At 43.4% G+C, this 18,863-nt stretch overlaps 1 protein-coding gene across 1 annotated transcript; it reads left to right on the top strand.

Moving 5' to 3' along the window:
- The first annotated feature begins 10,799 nt into the window (after positions 1 to 10,799).
- LOC149289616 (beta-Ala-His dipeptidase-like) lies at positions 10,800 to 18,525 on the top strand. The gene is made up of 11 exons (XM_089490425.1): positions 10,800 to 10,886; positions 12,256 to 12,399; positions 12,877 to 13,039; positions 13,670 to 13,758; positions 15,508 to 15,702; positions 16,011 to 16,095; positions 16,294 to 16,454; positions 16,815 to 16,979; positions 17,505 to 17,646; positions 17,950 to 18,097; positions 18,399 to 18,525. The coding sequence occupies exons 1-11, from the start codon at positions 10,800 to 10,802 to the stop codon at positions 18,523 to 18,525; spliced, it is 1,506 nt and encodes a 501-aa protein (XP_089346551.1).
- The last annotated feature ends 338 nt before the right edge of the window (positions 18,526 to 18,863 follow it).

Genomic DNA, 18,863 nt, shown 5'->3' with positions numbered 1-18,863 from the left:
CGGGGAGCCCCTGGCGGGACCCTCGGTGGTCTGCCCCATGGTGGTGTTCCCGGGACCCGGCCCGGGACTTGGGCGGGTTGGAACGCCGGTGCTGCACCCGGGCTGGGCACCCCGAGGTCCGTGGAGCCCCTGGCGGGACCCTCGGGGGTCTGCCCCATGGTGGTGTTCCCGGGACCCGGCCCGGGACTTGGGCGGGTTGGACCGCCGGTGCTGCACCCGGGCTGGGCACCCCGAGGTCCGGGGAGCCCCTGGCGGGACCCTCGGGGGTCTGCCCCATGGTGGTGTTCCCGGGACCCGGCCCGGGACTTGGGCGGGTTGGACCGCCGGTGCTGCACCCGGGCTGGGCACCCCGAGGTCCGGGGAGCCCCTGGCGGGACCCTCGGGGGTCTGCCCCATGGTGGTGTTCCCGGGACCCGGCCCGGGACTTGGGCGGGTTGGACCGCCGGTGCTGCACCCGGGCTGGGCACCCCGAGGTCCGGGGAGCCCCTGGCGGGACCCTCGGGGGTCTGCCCCATGGTGGTGTTCCCGGGACCCGGCCCGGGACTTGGGCGGGTTGGACCGCCGGTGCTGTACCCGGGCTGGGCACCCCGAGGTCCGGGGAGCCCCTGGCGGGACCCTCGGGGGTCTGCCCCATGGTGGTCTTCCCGGGACCCGGCCCGGGACTTGGGCGGGTTGGACCGCCGGTGCGGCACCCGGGCTGGTCCTCCCGAGGTCCGGGGAGCCCCTGGCGGGACCCTCGGGGGTCTGCCCCAAGGTGGTGTTCCCGGGAGACGGCCCGGGGCTTGGGCGGGTTGGACCGCCGGTGCGGCACCCGGGCCGGGCGTCCCGAGTTCCGTGGAGCCCCGGGCGGGACCTTCGGAGGTCTACCGGCCGGGGCCGGGACCTGGCCGGCACCCGGGCTGGGCTTCGCGAGGTCGTTGGGAGCCGGCTCTCTGGAACAAGCAGCAGCTTCCCTATATATCCGGCGGAGGGTGCCTGACGTCCCTGGCGAACCGGGACGGGGTTCCACGTCACCACCGGGAAAATCCGGCAAGGCATGCCGACTTCGATGGAGCGAGGGTCGAATGCGGCCGGCAAATCCGACCTCATAGACTTCCAGGGTTTTCCAAGCAACTTGGCCTGCCGCAAACGGGGACTTAGAGCGACGGCACGAGCCGGCCGCGAGTAGCTTTCGCGGCCGGGAACCGGGACTTTGGGCACAAAACAGCGGGGGTACATAGGCAGTGGACCCCCCAGCATACAATATATACACATCTAGCTATATCTCGACATCTACAGCTATATAGATATAGATATAGATATATATACATATACATATATATACATATATATATGCTTATATATACACATATATGTATATATATATATCTATGTATATATATATATATATATATATACATAGATATATATATATACATATATATATATATATACATATATACATATATATATATACATACATATATATATATACATATATATATATATATATATATATATATACATATAGAGATATCTATCTATATCTATCTATATCTATCCATCTATATCTATCTATCTATCTATCTATCTATCTATCTTTCCGTATCTATATAGCTACATCTATATACACGTCTATATCTATACATCTACATCGCTACATCTACGGCTCCATGCCCACAGCTCTATAGACATATCTATACATCCACCCCATCGACTTCCAGGGTTTTCCAAGCAACTTGGCCTTCCGGAAACGGGGACTTAGAGCGAAAACGCCGGCCGGCCGCGAGCAACTACCGGGGCGGGTAGGACCGCCGGTGCAGCACCCGGGCTGGGCCTCCCGAGGTCCGGGGAGCCCCTGGCGGGACCCTCGGGGGTCTGCCCCATGGTGGTCTTCCCGGGACCCGGCCCGGGACTTGGGCGGGTTGGACCGCCGGTGCGGCACCCGGGCTGGGCACCCCGAGGTCCGGGGAGCCCCTGGCGGGACCCTCGGGGGTCTGCCCCATGGTGGTCTTCCCGGGACCCGGCCCGGGACTTGGGCGGGTTGGACCGCCGGTGCGGCACCCGGGCTGGGCACCCCGAGGTCCGGGGAGCCCCTGGCGGGACCCTCGGGGATCTGCCCCATGGTGGTCTTCCCGGGACCCGGCCCGGGACTTGGGCGGGTTGGACCGCCGGTGCGGCACCCGGGCTGGGCACCCCGAGGTCCGGGGAGCCCCTGGCGGGACCCTCGGGGGTCTGCCCCATGGTGGTCTTCCCGGGACCCGGCCCGGGACTTGGGCGGGTTGGACCGCCGGTGCGGCACCCGGGCTGGGCACCCCGAGGTCCGGGGAGCCCCTGGCGGGACCCTCGGGGGTCTGCCCCATGGTGGTCTTCCCGGGACCCGGCCCGGGACTTGGGCGGGTTGGACCGCCGGTGCGGCACCCGGGCTGGTCCTCCCGAGGCCCGGGGAGCCCCTGGCGGGACCCTCGGGGGTCTGCCCCATGGTGGTCTTCCCGGGACCCGGCCCAGGACTTGGGCGGGTTGGACCGCCGGTGCGGCACCCGGGCTGGTCCTCCCGAGGTCCGGGGAGCCCTTGGCGGGACCCTCGGGGGTCTGTCCCATGGTGGTCTTCCCGGGACCCGGCCCGGGACTTGGGCGGGTTGGACCGCCGGTGCGGCACCCGGGCTGGTCCTCCCGAGGTCCGGGGAGCCCCTGGCGGGACCCTCGGGGGTCTGCCCCATGGTGGTCTTCCCGGGACCGGGCCCGGGACTTGGGCGGGTTGGACCGCCGGTGCTGCACCCGGGCTGGGCACCCCGAGGTCCGGGGAGCCCCTGGCGGGACCCTCGGGGGTCTGCCCCATGGTGGTGTTCCCGGGACCCGGCCCGGGACTTGGGCGGGTTGGACCGCCGGTGCTGCACCCGGGCTGGGCACCCCGAGGTCCGGGGAGCCCCTGGCGGGACCCTCGGGGGTCTGCCCCATGGTGGTCTTCCCGGGACCCGGCCCGGGACTTGGGCGGGTTGGACCGCCGGTGCGGCACCCGGGCTGGGCACCCCGAGGTCCGGGGAGCCCCTGGCGGGACCCTCGGGGGTCTTGGGCGGGTTGGACCGCCGGTGCGGCACCCGGGCCGGGCGTCCCGAGTTCCGTGGAGCCCCGGGCGGGACCTTCGGAGGTCTACCGGCCGGGGACGGGACCTGGCCGGCACCCGGGCTGGGCTTCGCGAGGTCGTTGGGAGCCGGCTCTCTGGAACAAGCAGCAGCTGCCCTATATATCCGGCGGAGGGTGCCTGACGTCCCTGGCGAACCGGGACGGAGTTTCACGTCACCACCGGGAAAATCCGGCAAGGCATGCCGACTTCGATGGAGCGAGGGTCGGATGCGGCCGGCAAATCCGACCTCATTGACTTCCAGGGTTTCTCAAGCAACTTGACCTGCCATAAACGGGGACTTAGAGCAAAACTGCCGGCCGGCCACGATCAACTTATGCGGCCGGGAACGGGCACTTTGGGCACATCGACATCTACAGGACACCTAAATGGATAAATCTGGATGGAATTTTCTGTCTTTTTACCTAATTTTGTGAGGATTCAGAGGGAAAATGAAAAAAACACAGATTGTTTTTTCTAATTCTTGCTACTTTTTACTAAATTTCTAATTCTAAATTTTCAGCTAATCATCCAACTATGGTATCAAAAGAAAGCTCTATCTCTCCTTGAAAAAACAATATATAGTTTATATGGGTACACTATTCACAGTAAAAGAGAATCATCGCTGAACCGACATAGCGCAAAAATGGCAAAATTTCTCCGGGATTGAAGGGGTTAAAATATCATTTACATGTTCAAATATTTAGGTAATGTTGCTACAAATAACAGTTCGCTGATATAAAGCTGTAACACAATCTACCCAAGAAAAAAAAAATACACTCAATTCCCAATCTTAACAAGCCATTAGCAAATGTCCTTGTTCTGTAGAAACAAACACTTGAGTTGACTGAAGACAAAGACACAAAGGCGTGAAGTAATATTTCAAGGTAAAACCTTAGAACCTCTGAGTAAACTATTATACCCTTGTCCTATTTAACTTTTACGGCCAAGCAAACATCATTTGACAAATACCGCGCTTCTTTTTCTACAGCTCAATTTCAGCTTGAAAACGTTGGCATGCGTTATGTATAATAAGTATCCTTTTGATAAAACCCTTTTTATAGTACTATTTATACCTACCAGAAAACACATGAATTAAAAAAGGCCAGTGCGTCAACAAATATTAAAGGTAGACCCCCCCCCCCAAAAAAAAAACAACAACAAAAATCAGGCGTCACCTTTTCACTGATAACATTTGGGTTTATTTTATTTTTTTTAAATTGAAAGGGTCTTAATGTGGAGTTCAAAATTCAGCCACTGGATGTCGCATGAACTCAACTGACACCTCTACTTTTAGTAAGTCAGCGTTACGCGTTCACAGGGTAGACATCCCTCCTAAAAATTGAATTTAGGTGTTTCACCCACACCTGTTGCTAACACATAGGCAGGTATCTCCATGGACGAACATTGGCAGTAGAATTGGTTGTACTGGAGAGCTCAGTGACTTTAAATGTGGTCAGAGAATGCTGCCCTTGCTATAAATCAGTTTGTGAAATATCTGCCCTGGTCTGCTGTAAATGCTATTGTTGTGATGTTAAAGTGTAGGCCACGCATACGGAGCGGGGATGTTGGAAGCTGAAGCTCGTAAAAATAACCTGTCCTCTGTAACACCACTCACTAAAAAGCTCCAAACTGTCTCTGAAAGTTACATCAGTGAAAGCACTGTGCCTCACGAGCGTCACAAAATGGCTACACAATAGCAAGAGTCTTATGGAACGGTGTAACGGTGGATTCTGGAGCAATGGAAACACATTGTCTGGAGTGATGAAGCGGGCATCACTATCTTGATGTCTGATGGACATATCTGGGTTTTGCTGAACACCAGAGAACGCCACCTACCAGAATACATAGTGCCTGCTGTGAACACCAGAGAACGCTACCTACCAGAATACATAGTGCCTGCTGTGAACACCAGAGAACGCCACCTACCAGAATACATAGTGCCTGCTGTGAACACCAGAGAACGCCACCTACCAGAATACATAGTGCCTGCTGTGAAGACCAGAGAACGCCACCTACCAGAATACATAGTGCCTGCTGTGAACACCAGAGAACGCTACCTACCAGAATACATAGTGCCTGCTGTGAACACCAGAGAACGCCACCTACCAGAATACATAGTGCCTGCTGTGAAGACCAGAGAACGCCACCTACCAGAATACATAGTGCCTGCTGTGAACACCAGAGAACGCTACCTACCAGAATACATAGTGCCTGCTGTGAAGACCAGAGAACGCTACCTACCAGAATACATTATTATTATTTATTGTTTTATATAGCGCCATCAACATAGTGCCTGCTGTGAAGTTTAGTGTAAGACGGATAATGGTCTGCACTCCAGAATGTAGTAAACACTCCCCAGCCACAATAAAAAAGGTTCTTTTCATTGCGTTCAGTCATGTGAGGTCTTATGTCCATAAGTTTGCTTGATTTGCAGTTTTGTCTTTCCAGTATGATCCGTTTGTATTAGTCATTTGGTATTTTCAGCAGTAACAGCAGTTCTGATCTTGCTTCTCCAAATTGAAATAGTTTCAATTAACCCTTAACCTCAAAGTACTAGCAAGTATCCACCCTTCCTTGGCCTGTTGTGTAACATAAAGATAGCAGTGAGTAAATACGGTAATTCAGCACAGTTTGTGTGTCACTGTTGCAATTTTCTCGGGAAACTCAATGGGCTGTAGAAATAATGATTTTTCCAACTGGGGGTCCAATGGCTACAACAATGGAATTGCTTCACGAATCAACAGATCAACTAAATTAAAAATAATAAAATAAGCAAACATCTCCAGAGATATCTAGAACCAGGGCCGGCCCAAGGCAAAATGCCGCCTGGGGCGGATTTTAAAATGCCCCCCCCCATCTACCCTTCCTCTCCCTCCGTCCCTGTCGCCCCCCCCCCATTATCTACCCTTCCTCTCCCTTCCTCCCTATTATCTACCCTTACCCCCCCCTTGTACTTACCTTTCAGCAGTCCTGTGGCTCCATTGTCGGGCCGGCCCTGTCTAGAACCCAATGGTACTATATAATCCAGCTGATAAATGTGCTTTTACCTCATCAGATAAAAATGTCCTGTCTATATTTCTTAAAATATAGTCTTAAAATGAAGTATTAAGGAACATTTACACATTTAATGAATCAAATTTCTTCAATGAAGGTGGTATGGGTTTTATATCATGTGTTTCTGTGTACAATCACTGCTGCATACAGATACTAATCTGCTGATCTGCAACTGTGTCATTTTAAATATGATACACAAAATACTAAAAAACAAATTTACAACCAACGATTTTATTGTCTTGAGTCAATGTATGTTGACTGATACATATCACAAACAGCTAGCGCCTATTGATGTCATTCCCTACACCCAATGACATAAGGATTCCACTTGTTTGTTTTTTTTTAACACATTGTTCATCTGTTTTTCTATTTCCATCTTTCCACTCCTGTACAATCCATTTATAGCCGTCTGCTTTTGAAACAAAGAAAGGCTGTATTCATATATCCAGCTGACTGGCATCTGAACGGCAGAGAGATAAGTAGTTCCCTAATGAACGGATAGGCAGAAGAGGAGATCCATTGGGGAGGACAGCAGTAACGTGACACTGCCTGCTTCTTCTTCATAACCGCATGAGCAGAAGACACGAAAATATGATGCAATTCTCCTTGAGACTTTACCCCTTTTCTCTGGTAAGGACTTAAAATTGCTTTAAAACAGATGCACAAGTTTCTCATGGGTGTATGTGCGCATATATTTCACGCTCAGTCGGGAAACATTTTATAGCGTATCCAGATTTTCTGCTTTTCACACAGAGCCATGCTTTGTATTCCATATAACATACATGCTTCACACTTACGCTATGCCTGTGATTTAACATTGGAAGAATATTGAGGATACCGAGGATAATAATAATGTATCACTTATATGTCTTTTTAGGCAAGGTGAGATTAGATTCATATATATACTGATCCTAGGAGCAATGATTTAAGGATAAATGATAGAATCCCTGGAGCCCTATGTTCATGTGAAATGCATATTGGAGTGCATATTGCTGCATGTAGATGAGTGCTGGATTCTCCGGTTATTGAAGGTAGAAGATGAGAGTTCTCTCTCATTTAACTGCATCCCCCGCTGTCGTTTCCAAATGCCGTGAGCGTATCTCAGTACGCTTTTAAAAATCGATGGGACTTCTCGCCAATCACATGCATGCTATCTGAACACTGAACGAGCCATTGGCGCAGTAGGCATGCAGGCGAGAAGACGAGAACCTAAATTCTTAAATTCTTTAAAAGTTGTCCTTGCGCCCAAAAGTGTGTATATAATGATGTTTAGTCATATAATGGGAATGGGAGGTAGAATGTCACTGGCTTTGCTACTGTGCATGCGCATAATTCTGCTGTATGCATTCTCTGGTGTCCCAGAAAGAGCTCGGTGGGACAGTGTGGGAAACTCAGGACTATCCCACATAAAGCGGGAGAGTTGGGAGGCATGCTTTATGACTTCAGAGGTTTTCCATCTGTTGACGAGATCTCTTGAGAATAAAATATAGCAAAGTATACAGTAATTTAGGGTAACACTGAAAATGTTGGTTTTATCTCAGAAGATTTCCGTAGTTATTAATAAATAACATATATCATAGTTGATGTGATAAATAAATCGTCGTAAATAGCATATGATTTGGAAGCAAGCTAGCAGCTCACATTCAGAAAATAACAGAGCTATTTTTAAATAGTGAACAAAAACAAGATGAATACATTGAGTAGAGGTGTATTAAAACGGATGAGAGATAATGTGACCGTTCCCTTTAATAGACAGATTTGCATTAGTTACTGTAAAGTAGTAAACATTTAACTTTGCACCAAATTCCTTCAGGATTAGTTTCTGGGGAACAAAGTAAGGCAATAATGTTGTTTCCATTTTACTATTCCATTATTTTCTCTCTAGAATAAAACACAGATTATGTGATTAAGTGATAAACCGGAGCAATGTTGGAAGATATTTCATGGATTCTAATACTGATGGCTTTTGCTCCAAAGTTGCATCTGATGATACACCTAACGATACATCTAATGCCGCCTCTCGTCGTTTCTATGCAGAGGTTATTGTACCTTTAACGAATGTATTACACAAATCTGCTTCATATCCCGTAACAGTCAAAAACAACGCTGATCTCTATAAACCAGCACCGGTTAACCTTTAGCCTTTCAAAATTAGCAGACTACCCATAAATGTGTGTGTCAAACACATGCACTAAGTAGTGACTTGTTTCAGCAGCTCAAAGAAAGCAACAAGCTAATTATACGTGGTAAGATATTATTATTATTATTATTATTATTATTATTAACTGAACTTTGTACACTTTAGCAAATGTATACTGCAAATAGCTACTGGTGTAGGGATAAATCACCAGTGCTAAAGAAGATCTGTATTAGAAACCCACTTTATAGGTTTACCATGGAAGCAGCCATCTTGACATTCTGTATCTTGATTATTCCTCCTCATTAAGTTACCTCCCCCCTGTTGTTGAGCTGATGATTATTGCTGATTCAAGCTGCCGTAGTAAGGGTGGGGTGAGGAAAAGACAGAAGACTTAAGGAAGGAAAATGATTCGATATGTTAGTTTGCCATTTTTGGCCATAGAGCAGGGTTGTCCAACCTGCGGCCCTCCAGCTGTTGCAGGACTACATCTCCCATACTCCTCTATCAGCCACTTAGCTGAAATAACATTATGGCAGATGTAATCCCGCAACAGCTGGAGGGCCGCAGGTTGGACAGCCCTGCTATAGAGGCTGAATAGCACCTTGCTTTTAAACCAAATATCTTGTATCTCATCCTTGATTTGAAACCTCTTGGATTTTCTCTTGTGTTTGATCTCTATACACGTTCTTTCTCTTATAGCCCCCATTTATCCTACACACGATGTGCTCTCTTTTAAAAAAGTAAGCATACACACACACACACACACACACACACACACACATATTTATAGGCACAACACATACACAATGGGCTGCCTTTTTAGCAATACCTATGCTTTCTCTGAAGTCCTTATTATAAAATCAGGGTAAAAAATAGCTTGATTTTGTTGCAGAAGAAAGGAAAGGAAAGTAAAGGAAAGGAGGATAACGCGGTGTTTATATGTCTTGTACATCCAGTTCTTTATACAAAGCTGAATCAAACTTCACAATAATATAAAGCCCCAAACTGCTGTGTTATAATACATTTCTTAGTCTAGCTGTAATTTGCCATGAAGTCGGCAGGAGATTTTGAGATTAGAATGAGACCCTGTTTTCCAGCTCTCCTATGTTAAGGTGTCAGGTTTTATAAAATAACCTGAATAACCTGTTGGAAAGACTTCTCCAATTCCACTCCCTACACGCTGAAAGCTTTCCACGGGGCATGTGCTGGTCCCGGTGACGAGAAAGGTATGTATTAGCAACATATGGTACAGCAGGAGGGCTGGTTCAGGATAAGACTGAGAAATAAACCCAATAGTTCTCTATGTTTTTATTAGACATTTATTTATATGTCAATGGTCGCAATACAAAACATGGCAGAACATTGGTAGATTTTAGGCTCATCCTCGCTGATCAGGAGTCTTCTCTGTTATGTTTGTATTTGCATCTCTTTCCAACATTACCACCAATGCGTAAGTAAGCTCTACTGGGACATGTAAGAATACATTTGTGGGATCCGGCTGGAAGCTTTCAGCTCAGAGGGGTCACATCCATTATAATTTATCCAAGATTTCATCCTAGTGGAATGACAAGTGAAAAAATATCGATTTACTCAGTTGTGAATAGAAAAAAAGATTTATTTTAACCAGATATTTTTTTTTTAAATAACACTTTTATTTAAGAAAAATAAATATAATTTGTAGTGATTTAATTTAAAGCTATCAATAAAATATCTAAATAGGAAAATCAATATTATAATTGCTAAAGCATGAGTAAATGTTTTAGGAATCTAGTAATTAACATTGCAATATATTTGAAAGAATATTTGTAATATACTGCACAACATATTTGTTGTTTATATGAATTTCTAAGCAGATGATTTGGTTTTGACTATGAATTCTTCAAAAAAAAAATAAAAAATGCATATAACCCCTTGCTGACCTGCAAATTTACTTCTAGGACATTGAAACTAGGGGCATCATAATAAAAATTGGGTTTATTAAGTAGGTTAGACTAAGATTTGTATTTTTTTTTTTAAACAAAAATGATTAATACGATTTACAGAAGGTTTACATCTTAAACAAGCTTTTGCATGCTTTAGGGGTTCATGCCGAGTTTGTAAGATGCATTATCAAGGGGCTGAAATCCCTATGCATTATGAAGGGCCCACCCTGACAACTTTCTAATGTAAGAAGGATTGTGCTGGCCCTGGAATATTCATAGTTTAATCAGTGGGGTGACATCTCACTGATTTAGCTGTCTTATATAGGGCTAACCAAGCTCTTCTTTATAATGCACTGTGCCATCTATGAGTTAAAACTACAAACTCCTAGTTTAGTGAATAAACCCCTTTGTGTTCAGATAATCAGAGCTGTGTTTATGTGTGGCTGGATGCTTATGATTGTGTTGAGAATGTTGTTTTGTCTGTCTGAGAGAGCTTTTTTGCAAAACAACAGGATTAGCACTTCCATAGTAACATAAAAAAACATGTTGTTTGTCGTAGGTAACATTTTTGTGTCTGATCATGCTGCCGTTCGGAACAGATGCATCTGAGAAACTGCAAGAAGACCTTTTCACTTACATTGACACACATCAGGATGAGTTTGTTCAGGTAAGGATGGAAATTGAATTTTTATGAGCAATCATATTTCTAATATTTAGAGGGTGCTGCTTCAGAGAAGAGGACAAACGGAGATCCTTGGATGAGCGGAGAGACAGGTTAGGAGTGTTATTCAGAGATGAGATGTAAATTGGGGAACCGCTATGAAAGTAATAGGATTTTGAAATGAATCCTGAAGCGCACAGGCAGCCAGTGAAGAGACTGACAGAGGGAAGAGATGTTGGTAAAGCGATGGGAGAGGCAGATAAGTCTGGCAGCAACATTCATGGTTGATTGTAGAGGGGTGAGATGGGTAAGAGGGAGACCAGCTAAGACAGAGTTACAATAATCGAGGCAAGAGATAATGAGCGCATGGACAAGAGCCCTAGTAGCATCTTGTGTTAGCAAAGGGGAAAATGTGGGTTATGTTTTTAAGATGGAGTTTTTTGAGATAGACTGAATATGGGGGTGAATGAGAGGTCAAGGATGGGAAAAGGAAGGTAAAAGGAAGACAATTTCAATCATTGGAGAGATTGAGCTTTAGTTACACAATCTAAGACACAGAGAGAGAGATTAGAAGAGGATTTGGACGTCATCTGTGTACATGTGGTATTGAAAGCCAAAGGTGGAGATGAGTTTGCCAAGTGAGGTAGTGTAAAGTGAGAACAAAAGGGGTCCTAGGACTTGGGGGTGCCCCGACTGAGAGGGCTAGGGGAGGAGAAGTGTTACTGGATCGGGAGATGATCAGAAAGGTACGATGTGAACCAGGACAGAGCAGTGTCACATCATGAAGTGTTTTTAGGAGAAGAGGGTGGTCCACAATGTCAAAAGCAGCAGAAAGGTCCAGCAGGATGTGCTGTTGAAGCTTGTATGACGCCTCCTCGATATGCTAGCATTGTGAGGAGGCTGATCGGGAAAGGCAAGTGGGTGACCACACTTCTCACCCCACTCACTTCCTGGATGGCCCCACACCTTTCAACCTTTTGCTACACTAATTTGGACACCTGAAATGTTGGGGGTTATGCCTTTCTTTATTCAAGTGGACCTAAACCTTCAATTTCATTGTTCAATATACTTAATACATTTATTTAATTATGTTTTAGGCCAATATAACAATTTTAAATACATTAGAAATATTTGTTATCCGTTAGTTTAAACAGCCATCTTAAGTACTAGCTTCAGGATTTCTTTGAGTAAAATCTGTGCATGTGATAAATTCACTTTAATAACCAAGTTATACCAGTGACTGAACAACAAATACCATTTGAAATCACATACTAACAGCATAAAATAAGAAGCATGAAAGCATCTTCTAAATGCACAGCACAGTTTTACTAGCCTCATTATGTCACTCAAGTATAAATTAATTTTATTATAACAGAACCTTAAAGACTGGTTGGCTGTTCCAAGTGATTCAAGTAATCCTGAACTACGTGGAGAAGTGATCAGGATGATGAACATCACAGCTAATAGGATCAGAGATCTTGGAGCCACTGTGGAGTTAGTAGATATGGGCTCTGAAAAGGTAAATACTTCAGAATGTACAATTTTTTTTATAGCAATGAACGTCTATCAGATTAGTTATTGGTTCCCTGTTACGTCTATTGTAATATTGGACAAAAGGAAGTGTGAAGTTCCATTCCAGTCTTATACATTCACGTGTGTTGGCCATAAATGGGGTAAGCCAGCAATTAGAATTATGTCTGCTTGGTCAGTAAACTGGAGCTAGCTTACCATAATAATGTCTAAATAAGTATAATATCCTGTTAATTTGTCTGATATTCAAATTGTACAACGTTTCAGAATTGTTATTGTTAACAATCATCTAAGAATGTAGATAAACAGCAGGGAACCTCAAGGTAAAAAAGGATTCCCTGATACCTGTTATTATAGCTCTCTAATCATTAGGGTGTGGTTATGGTAAAGGTACATATGCAAACAGAAATTTAGGGAAAAACCAGTGAAATAATAACCTTGGTGTTATATGTTGTTTTACTTATAGTTGCATGACGGGCAGAGTATTCCCTTTCCCCCAGCGATCCTAGCTGAGCTTGGTAATGACACTACCAAAGCCACCGTGTGTTTTTATGGACACACTGATGTCCAACCTGCTAAAAAAGAAGATGGTTGGAGCACCGATCCTTATACAATGACTGAAATTAATGGTATGTTTCCTCTGTACAGTCATATACAGTACCTGGTCAGAACTCGGGCTCAACGGTATTATGGTGCTGAGGGTAACTTAAGTCCTAAAATAATTTCTGCTGAGGGACTAAGCTTTTTAAAACTAGGGGCTAATTGGCCATAGAAGTTCAAAAACAAGCAAACAGGGAAAAGGTGTATGGACACTGAGGAGGGAGAAAGAGGACAAGAGAAGGGCAGGGAGAGGTGGTTTAATAGTACAAAGAGCGTGTAGACAGTTTAGGATTGAATGTAAATAAAGGTGAGAAAGCTCGGGGTGGAAGGAGAATAATGGTCGAGGGGAATAAAGCAGAAAGTGTATAATAATGGAGGGGCGTAGGGTTTAATATATTGGAGAAGGGATTGCAGTCGTGGAGGGAAATACTAAAATTGGTGTTCAATGGTTGATGGGATAGGCATGGAGGGGGCTATAATATTGGAGGGAGGCAATGTAATGGTGTAGGAGGAACATAATGGAATGGAGTGTAATAAAGGTGAGCAAGAAGAAGGGAAAGGGGCATAGTACATGTCATGTAATGCACACATGTATATCTTATATGTATGTTCCCAATTTTGAGAAAATATCTCAGTGTAACGCTTAATCTATTTGAAAGGAAACCTATATGGCCGTGGTGCTACCGATAACAAAGGTCCGGTGTTAGCCTGGATAAACGCCATAGATACGTACAGAGCTCTGAAACAGGTATGACATGAATAGGTACTTGATAATTAAGAATATATTTGAGGGACACTGCTTCATATGAGTTTGTACACCTAGAAGTTTTCTTAAGACCGTGGTAATGAAGTTGCAACCAACCATCTGTTTTATTCTTTATTGTGTAAACAAAATAACTTAATACAGGTTTCGCAATATGCTAGATCCCAACATCTCCAAACGTCTTGATGCTTAACAGGAAAATATTTTTTGATCCCCTGCTGATTTTGTACGTTTGTCCGCTGACAAAGACATGATCAGTCTATAATTTTAATGGTAGGTTTATTTGAACAGTGAGCGACAGAATAACAACAATCCAGAATTACGCATTTCACATAAATTATAAATTGATTTGCACTTTACTCAGTGAAATAATATTTGATCCTCTATCAATCAGCAAAATGGCTGGCTCCCAGGTGTCTTTTAGACAGGTAACAAGCTGAGATTAGGAGCACTCTCTAAAAGGGAGTGCTCCTAATCTCAGTTTGTTACCTGAATAAAACACACCTGTCCACAGAAGCAATCAATCAGATTCCAAACTCTCCACCTACACAAGGCTGAACAGGCTACAAGACCATCGCCAAGCAGCTTGGTGAGAAGGTGACAACAGTCGGTGCGATTACTCGCAAATGGAAGAAACACAAAATAACTGTCAATCTCCCTCGGTCTGGGACTTCATGCAAGATCTCACTTTATGGAGTTTCAATGATCATGAGAACGGTGAGGAATCAGCCCAGAACTAACGGGAGGATCTTATCAATGATCTCAAGGCAGCTGGGACTATAGTCACCAAGAAAACAATTGGTAGCACATTAGGATGTGAAGGACTGAAATTCTGCAGCTCCCGCAAGGTCCCCCTGCTCATGCACAGGCCCGTCTGAAGTTTGCCAATGAACATCTGACTGATTCAGCGGAGAACTGGGTGAAAGTGTTGTGGTCAGATGAGACCAAAATTAAGCTATTAGGCATCAACTCAACTCGCCGTGTTTGGAGGAGGAGGAACGCTGCCTATTTCTGCTAAGGGGATAGGACAACTTCACCGCATCAAAGGGACGATGGATGGGGCCATGTACAATCAAATCTTGGGTGAGAACCTCAGCCAGGGCATTAAAAATGGGTCGTGGATGGGTATTCCAGCATGACAATGACCCAAAACACACGGCCAAGGCAACAAAGGAGTGGCTCAAGAAGAAACACATTAAGGTCCTGGAGTGGCCTAGCAAGTCCCCAGACCTTAATCCCATAGAAAATCTGTGGAGGGAGCTGAAGGTTCGAGTTGCCACAAAACCTTAATGACTTGGAGAGGATCTGCAAAGAGGAGTGGGACAAAATCCCTCCTGAGATGTGTGCAAACCTGGTGGCCAGCTACATGAAACGTCCGACCTCTGTGATTACCAACAAGGGTTTTGCCACCAAGCACTAAGTCATGATTTGCAAAGGGGTCAAATACTTATTTCACTGAGTAAAATGCAAATCAATTTATAACTTATTTGAAATGCGTTATTCTGGATTGTTTTGCTGTTTTTCTGTCTCTCACTGTTTAAACCTACCATTAAAATTAAAGTTATTAATCAAGTACATATTGATTATGTTGTATGTCTTTCTATGCCAGAAATATTTTAATTGTTACCTAGTTTAGGATTAAAAGGTTAGAAAATTTACCTGTTAAGGTGTTGAGGAGTAGAAATTCTCCTGTTACTGAGATCTTACCTTGATTGTATTTATTAATATTAACAGGACATTCCAATAAATATTAAATTCATCATCGAAGGGGTTGAAGAAACAGGCTCTCCTGGTCTGGAAGATCTAATTAAAAACAACAGTAATTTTTTTGCTGATGTGGATTATATTGTGATTTCTGATAACGTGTGGCTCAGTCGAAAACCAGCTTTGACATATGGAACACGTGGCAATGCCTACTTCTTTGTTGAGGTAAGCACACAGTATTTACTGGTGCAATTGTTTTATGTTTTGGTCTTTAATTATCCATGAAGCCAACTGTCCTCTCTCCACACTACTTGACTTGACTGTAGAGAAAAACAAAATCATATGTGAAGAATTATGTTCCAAAACGCCAACAACATTCTATTCAAAATAATGTTTCTTTGCTATACAGTTTCCATGGTAATAGTAAAATCAATATTTCATCATCATTGATTATATGATTGTATATAAACGCTGGTATAAATGCAATTAGAATGTCAGGTACTAAAAGCACGGACTTAATTTTGTTCCTGCAGGTAGAAAGTGGTAAAAAGGATTTGCATTCCGGAACATTTGGAGGAATCATACATGAAGCAATGAGGGATCTAGTATATCTCTTAGGTAACACATTGTATTTGACTATATGTTATCTTTGGCCATGAAAAGCTTCTTCTATCAGCCTTTACAATAAAAAAAATACAGAATGTCACATATAACAGCTGTATGAAAACAAAAAAGGTGATTGAAGTATTATTTAATTATTTTATCACAGACAAAGGATTAAACCATCCATTATCTATACTCTCTTTATGTTCATAGCCAACCTAGTGGACTCTTCCGGCCATATTCTAATCCCTGGCATATATGATGACGTAGCTCCTTTGACAGAGGAAGAAAAACGATTATACGAGAACATAGATTTCGACTTGGAGGAACATAAAAATAACACAGGTGTGGAAACATTCCTGTACAGAACTGAGGTATGGTGTTTTCCACTAAAAAATCTAACAGATTTCTCTTCATTTAGTTATTGCAAAATATCTTTGATTTTCTTTTTTTATCGTGGAAAATTCTGTTTCGTACTGTACGTTATACTGGTGGTCTATTGCTGGAATACTCATAGTTCAGAACAAAAAGATTAATATCCTCTTAAATTGTAGTAGTAAATATCTCTGACTTAAGAAAATAAGCAGCACAGCTTTCTCATTTTTTTAAGGGTGGGATGTAAAGTATTTTGAAGTGATATCGCCTGTAGGCAAATCTACGGACAAACAAAATAAGAGCACTGGGTATTACTTTCCTTTTCTACATGTATGACTGATCGAAGTGTTCGAATACAGGAAGAAATACTTCAGCATATGTGGCGGTTTCCTAGCCTCACTATCCATGGAATTGAAGGGGCTTTTTCTGGAACAGGAACCAAAACAGTGATACCCTCAAAAGTCATAGGGAAATTCTCCATACGGCAGGTTCCCAACATGCAGATTCCGGTGGTAGAAAAACTGGTATGTAGGAGTGTTTAATATCTGTATTACTTAGGAGTCATTGGACCAAAAAGAAAATGCTGGGGCCATATTGAGAATAAACAAATGTGTTGATATCCTTTAGAATCTGGAATTGCTTTCTTTGCAGTTTTAATTGAATGTTTCCAATTTTTTTTTTTATGTCAAATTGTTTGTTCATAGTTTTTACAAAATTACTAAATGTATAAATATACATACAGTAGATACACATTTTACATCGTATATTAAATATTTTTACTTAACATGTTACTGGTTGGACAGTAACTGGTGGAGATGGTCATGTTGTAAACTATGTAGGTGGCTTATTGTTGCTCAACCCCCATAGCCCAGTGTTGTCCTTCCTGGTGTGGTGGCAGCCTGGTATGCACTACCGGCAAAATGTAAAATTTGTCTGAGATTGATGTATTTTTGGGGTTTTTTTTGCTAACATTTATGGGCAGACTAGACAAGCCAAATAGTTCTATGTTAATGTGTCTTCTTTAACACAAATTCCCTACTTTCTTCTAGGTGAAAAAATATCTTGAAGAGGTGTTTGCAAAGTTACATAGTCCAAACAAATTAGCAGTGTCCCTGCAAATAGGGGCAATGCCCTGGGTGGCAAATGTCAAAGATCCCCAGTATGAAGCAGCTAGAAGTGCGATTAAAAAAGGTTGGTTGTCCAGTTTTGTTTCAATAAAAAATTTGATTTTTTAGAATTAAAACATATCGCAGTAGTTGCTCATTTTCTATGTTCTTGATATTTTTATACAAAGAAGTATGGGCAAAGTAGATCCAAGTAACATTGCTACAAAGCTGTTTATCTGATATCTATATATATATTGTATATATCATATATATATATATATATATATATATATATAAATATATATATATATATACAATATCTATATAAATATATATATTTATGTATTATTATGATTCATTTGTAATGCTTTCTTTTTTTTCGCTGCAGTATTTGGTGTGATACCTGATATGATCAGAGACGGCTCAACAATTCCTTTAGCTAAAATATTCCAAGATTTAACAAAAAAGAGTGTGATGATGCTTCCAATTGGTGGAGCTGATGATGGCGAACACTCGCAAAATGAGAAAATAAGCAGGTATGATACAAGTGCTATCACATTAAGGTGTCAGAGGGTTAGTGTCTATACTATGAACGATCCTTCTGTTAGTTACTTGGGTGGAAATAAGTGCCCACAATAAAGTATTGTATGTTCAAAGAGTAACAGATCTGCATTAAATAAATGGATAATGACAGTTTCTCTCCTTCTGCTTCAGTTCATGACCATACCAAGGCACAGAAACATTTTCTTACATAGTTACATAGGCTTGAAAAAGACATGCGTCCATCAAGTTTAGCGTTTCCCATATGCATTTATTTCTTAATTTTTTTCCCTACAGATCTAATTATATTCAGGGGACAAAGCTCTTTGCAACATTCTTCGAGGAGCTGTCAAAACTTCATGAAGATTTATTCGCAAAATCAGATCCCAAAAAGGTCAAGATTTCCCAGCTCATTGGAAGCTAAATATGAAAACTCTCAGTATGCTACATCAATACCTGCTAACCACGGAAACCCTTGTTTTAGAGCTCTGTCTGAATGTAGAAATCCATTATTTGCACTCTGGAGTATTCTTTTTGGGAAACCAAAATGGACACTATATTTGTTACAATGTTGCTATTTTTTAAACACATTGGCCCATTTCCTTTGTAATTAAAATGTCATGGAAAATGTTTAAACATGTTGTAGTGGGCATCAGCGATAAAATAATGCAGACAACAAATTAGAAAAACATGACAAAAAAGAAAGTAAGCATATCAATAATAAAAGAAAAGTATTTTCTGCAGATATCATTTAAAGCTTTG

Source organism: Sceloporus occidentalis, unplaced genomic scaffold, assembly GCF_023333645.1.
Source record: "Sceloporus occidentalis isolate IW3139 unplaced genomic scaffold, rSceOcc1.0.p SCAF_44, whole genome shotgun sequence".
Lineage (NCBI taxonomy): Eukaryota > Metazoa > Chordata > Lepidosauria > Squamata > Phrynosomatidae > Sceloporus > Sceloporus occidentalis.
Note: the sequence above shows the minus strand (reverse complement) of the source record. Positions and strands in the feature narration are given on the sequence as shown.

What these genes read in the sequence shown, in the direction of transcription:
- LOC149289616 (XM_089490425.1), top strand. Translation starts at nt 10,800, where the DNA reads ATGCTGCCGTTCGGAACAGATGCATCTGAGAAACTGCAAGAAGACCTT. An exon ending in TAGATATGGGCTCTGAAAAG is followed by an intron (nt 12,400 to 12,876) that starts GTAAATACTTCA and finishes TTTTACTTATAG; the next exon opens with TTGCATGACGGGCAGAGTAT. An exon ending in ATGCCTACTTCTTTGTTGAG is followed by an intron (nt 15,703 to 16,010) that starts GTAAGCACACAG and finishes TTGTTCCTGCAG; the next exon opens with GTAGAAAGTGGTAAAAAGGA.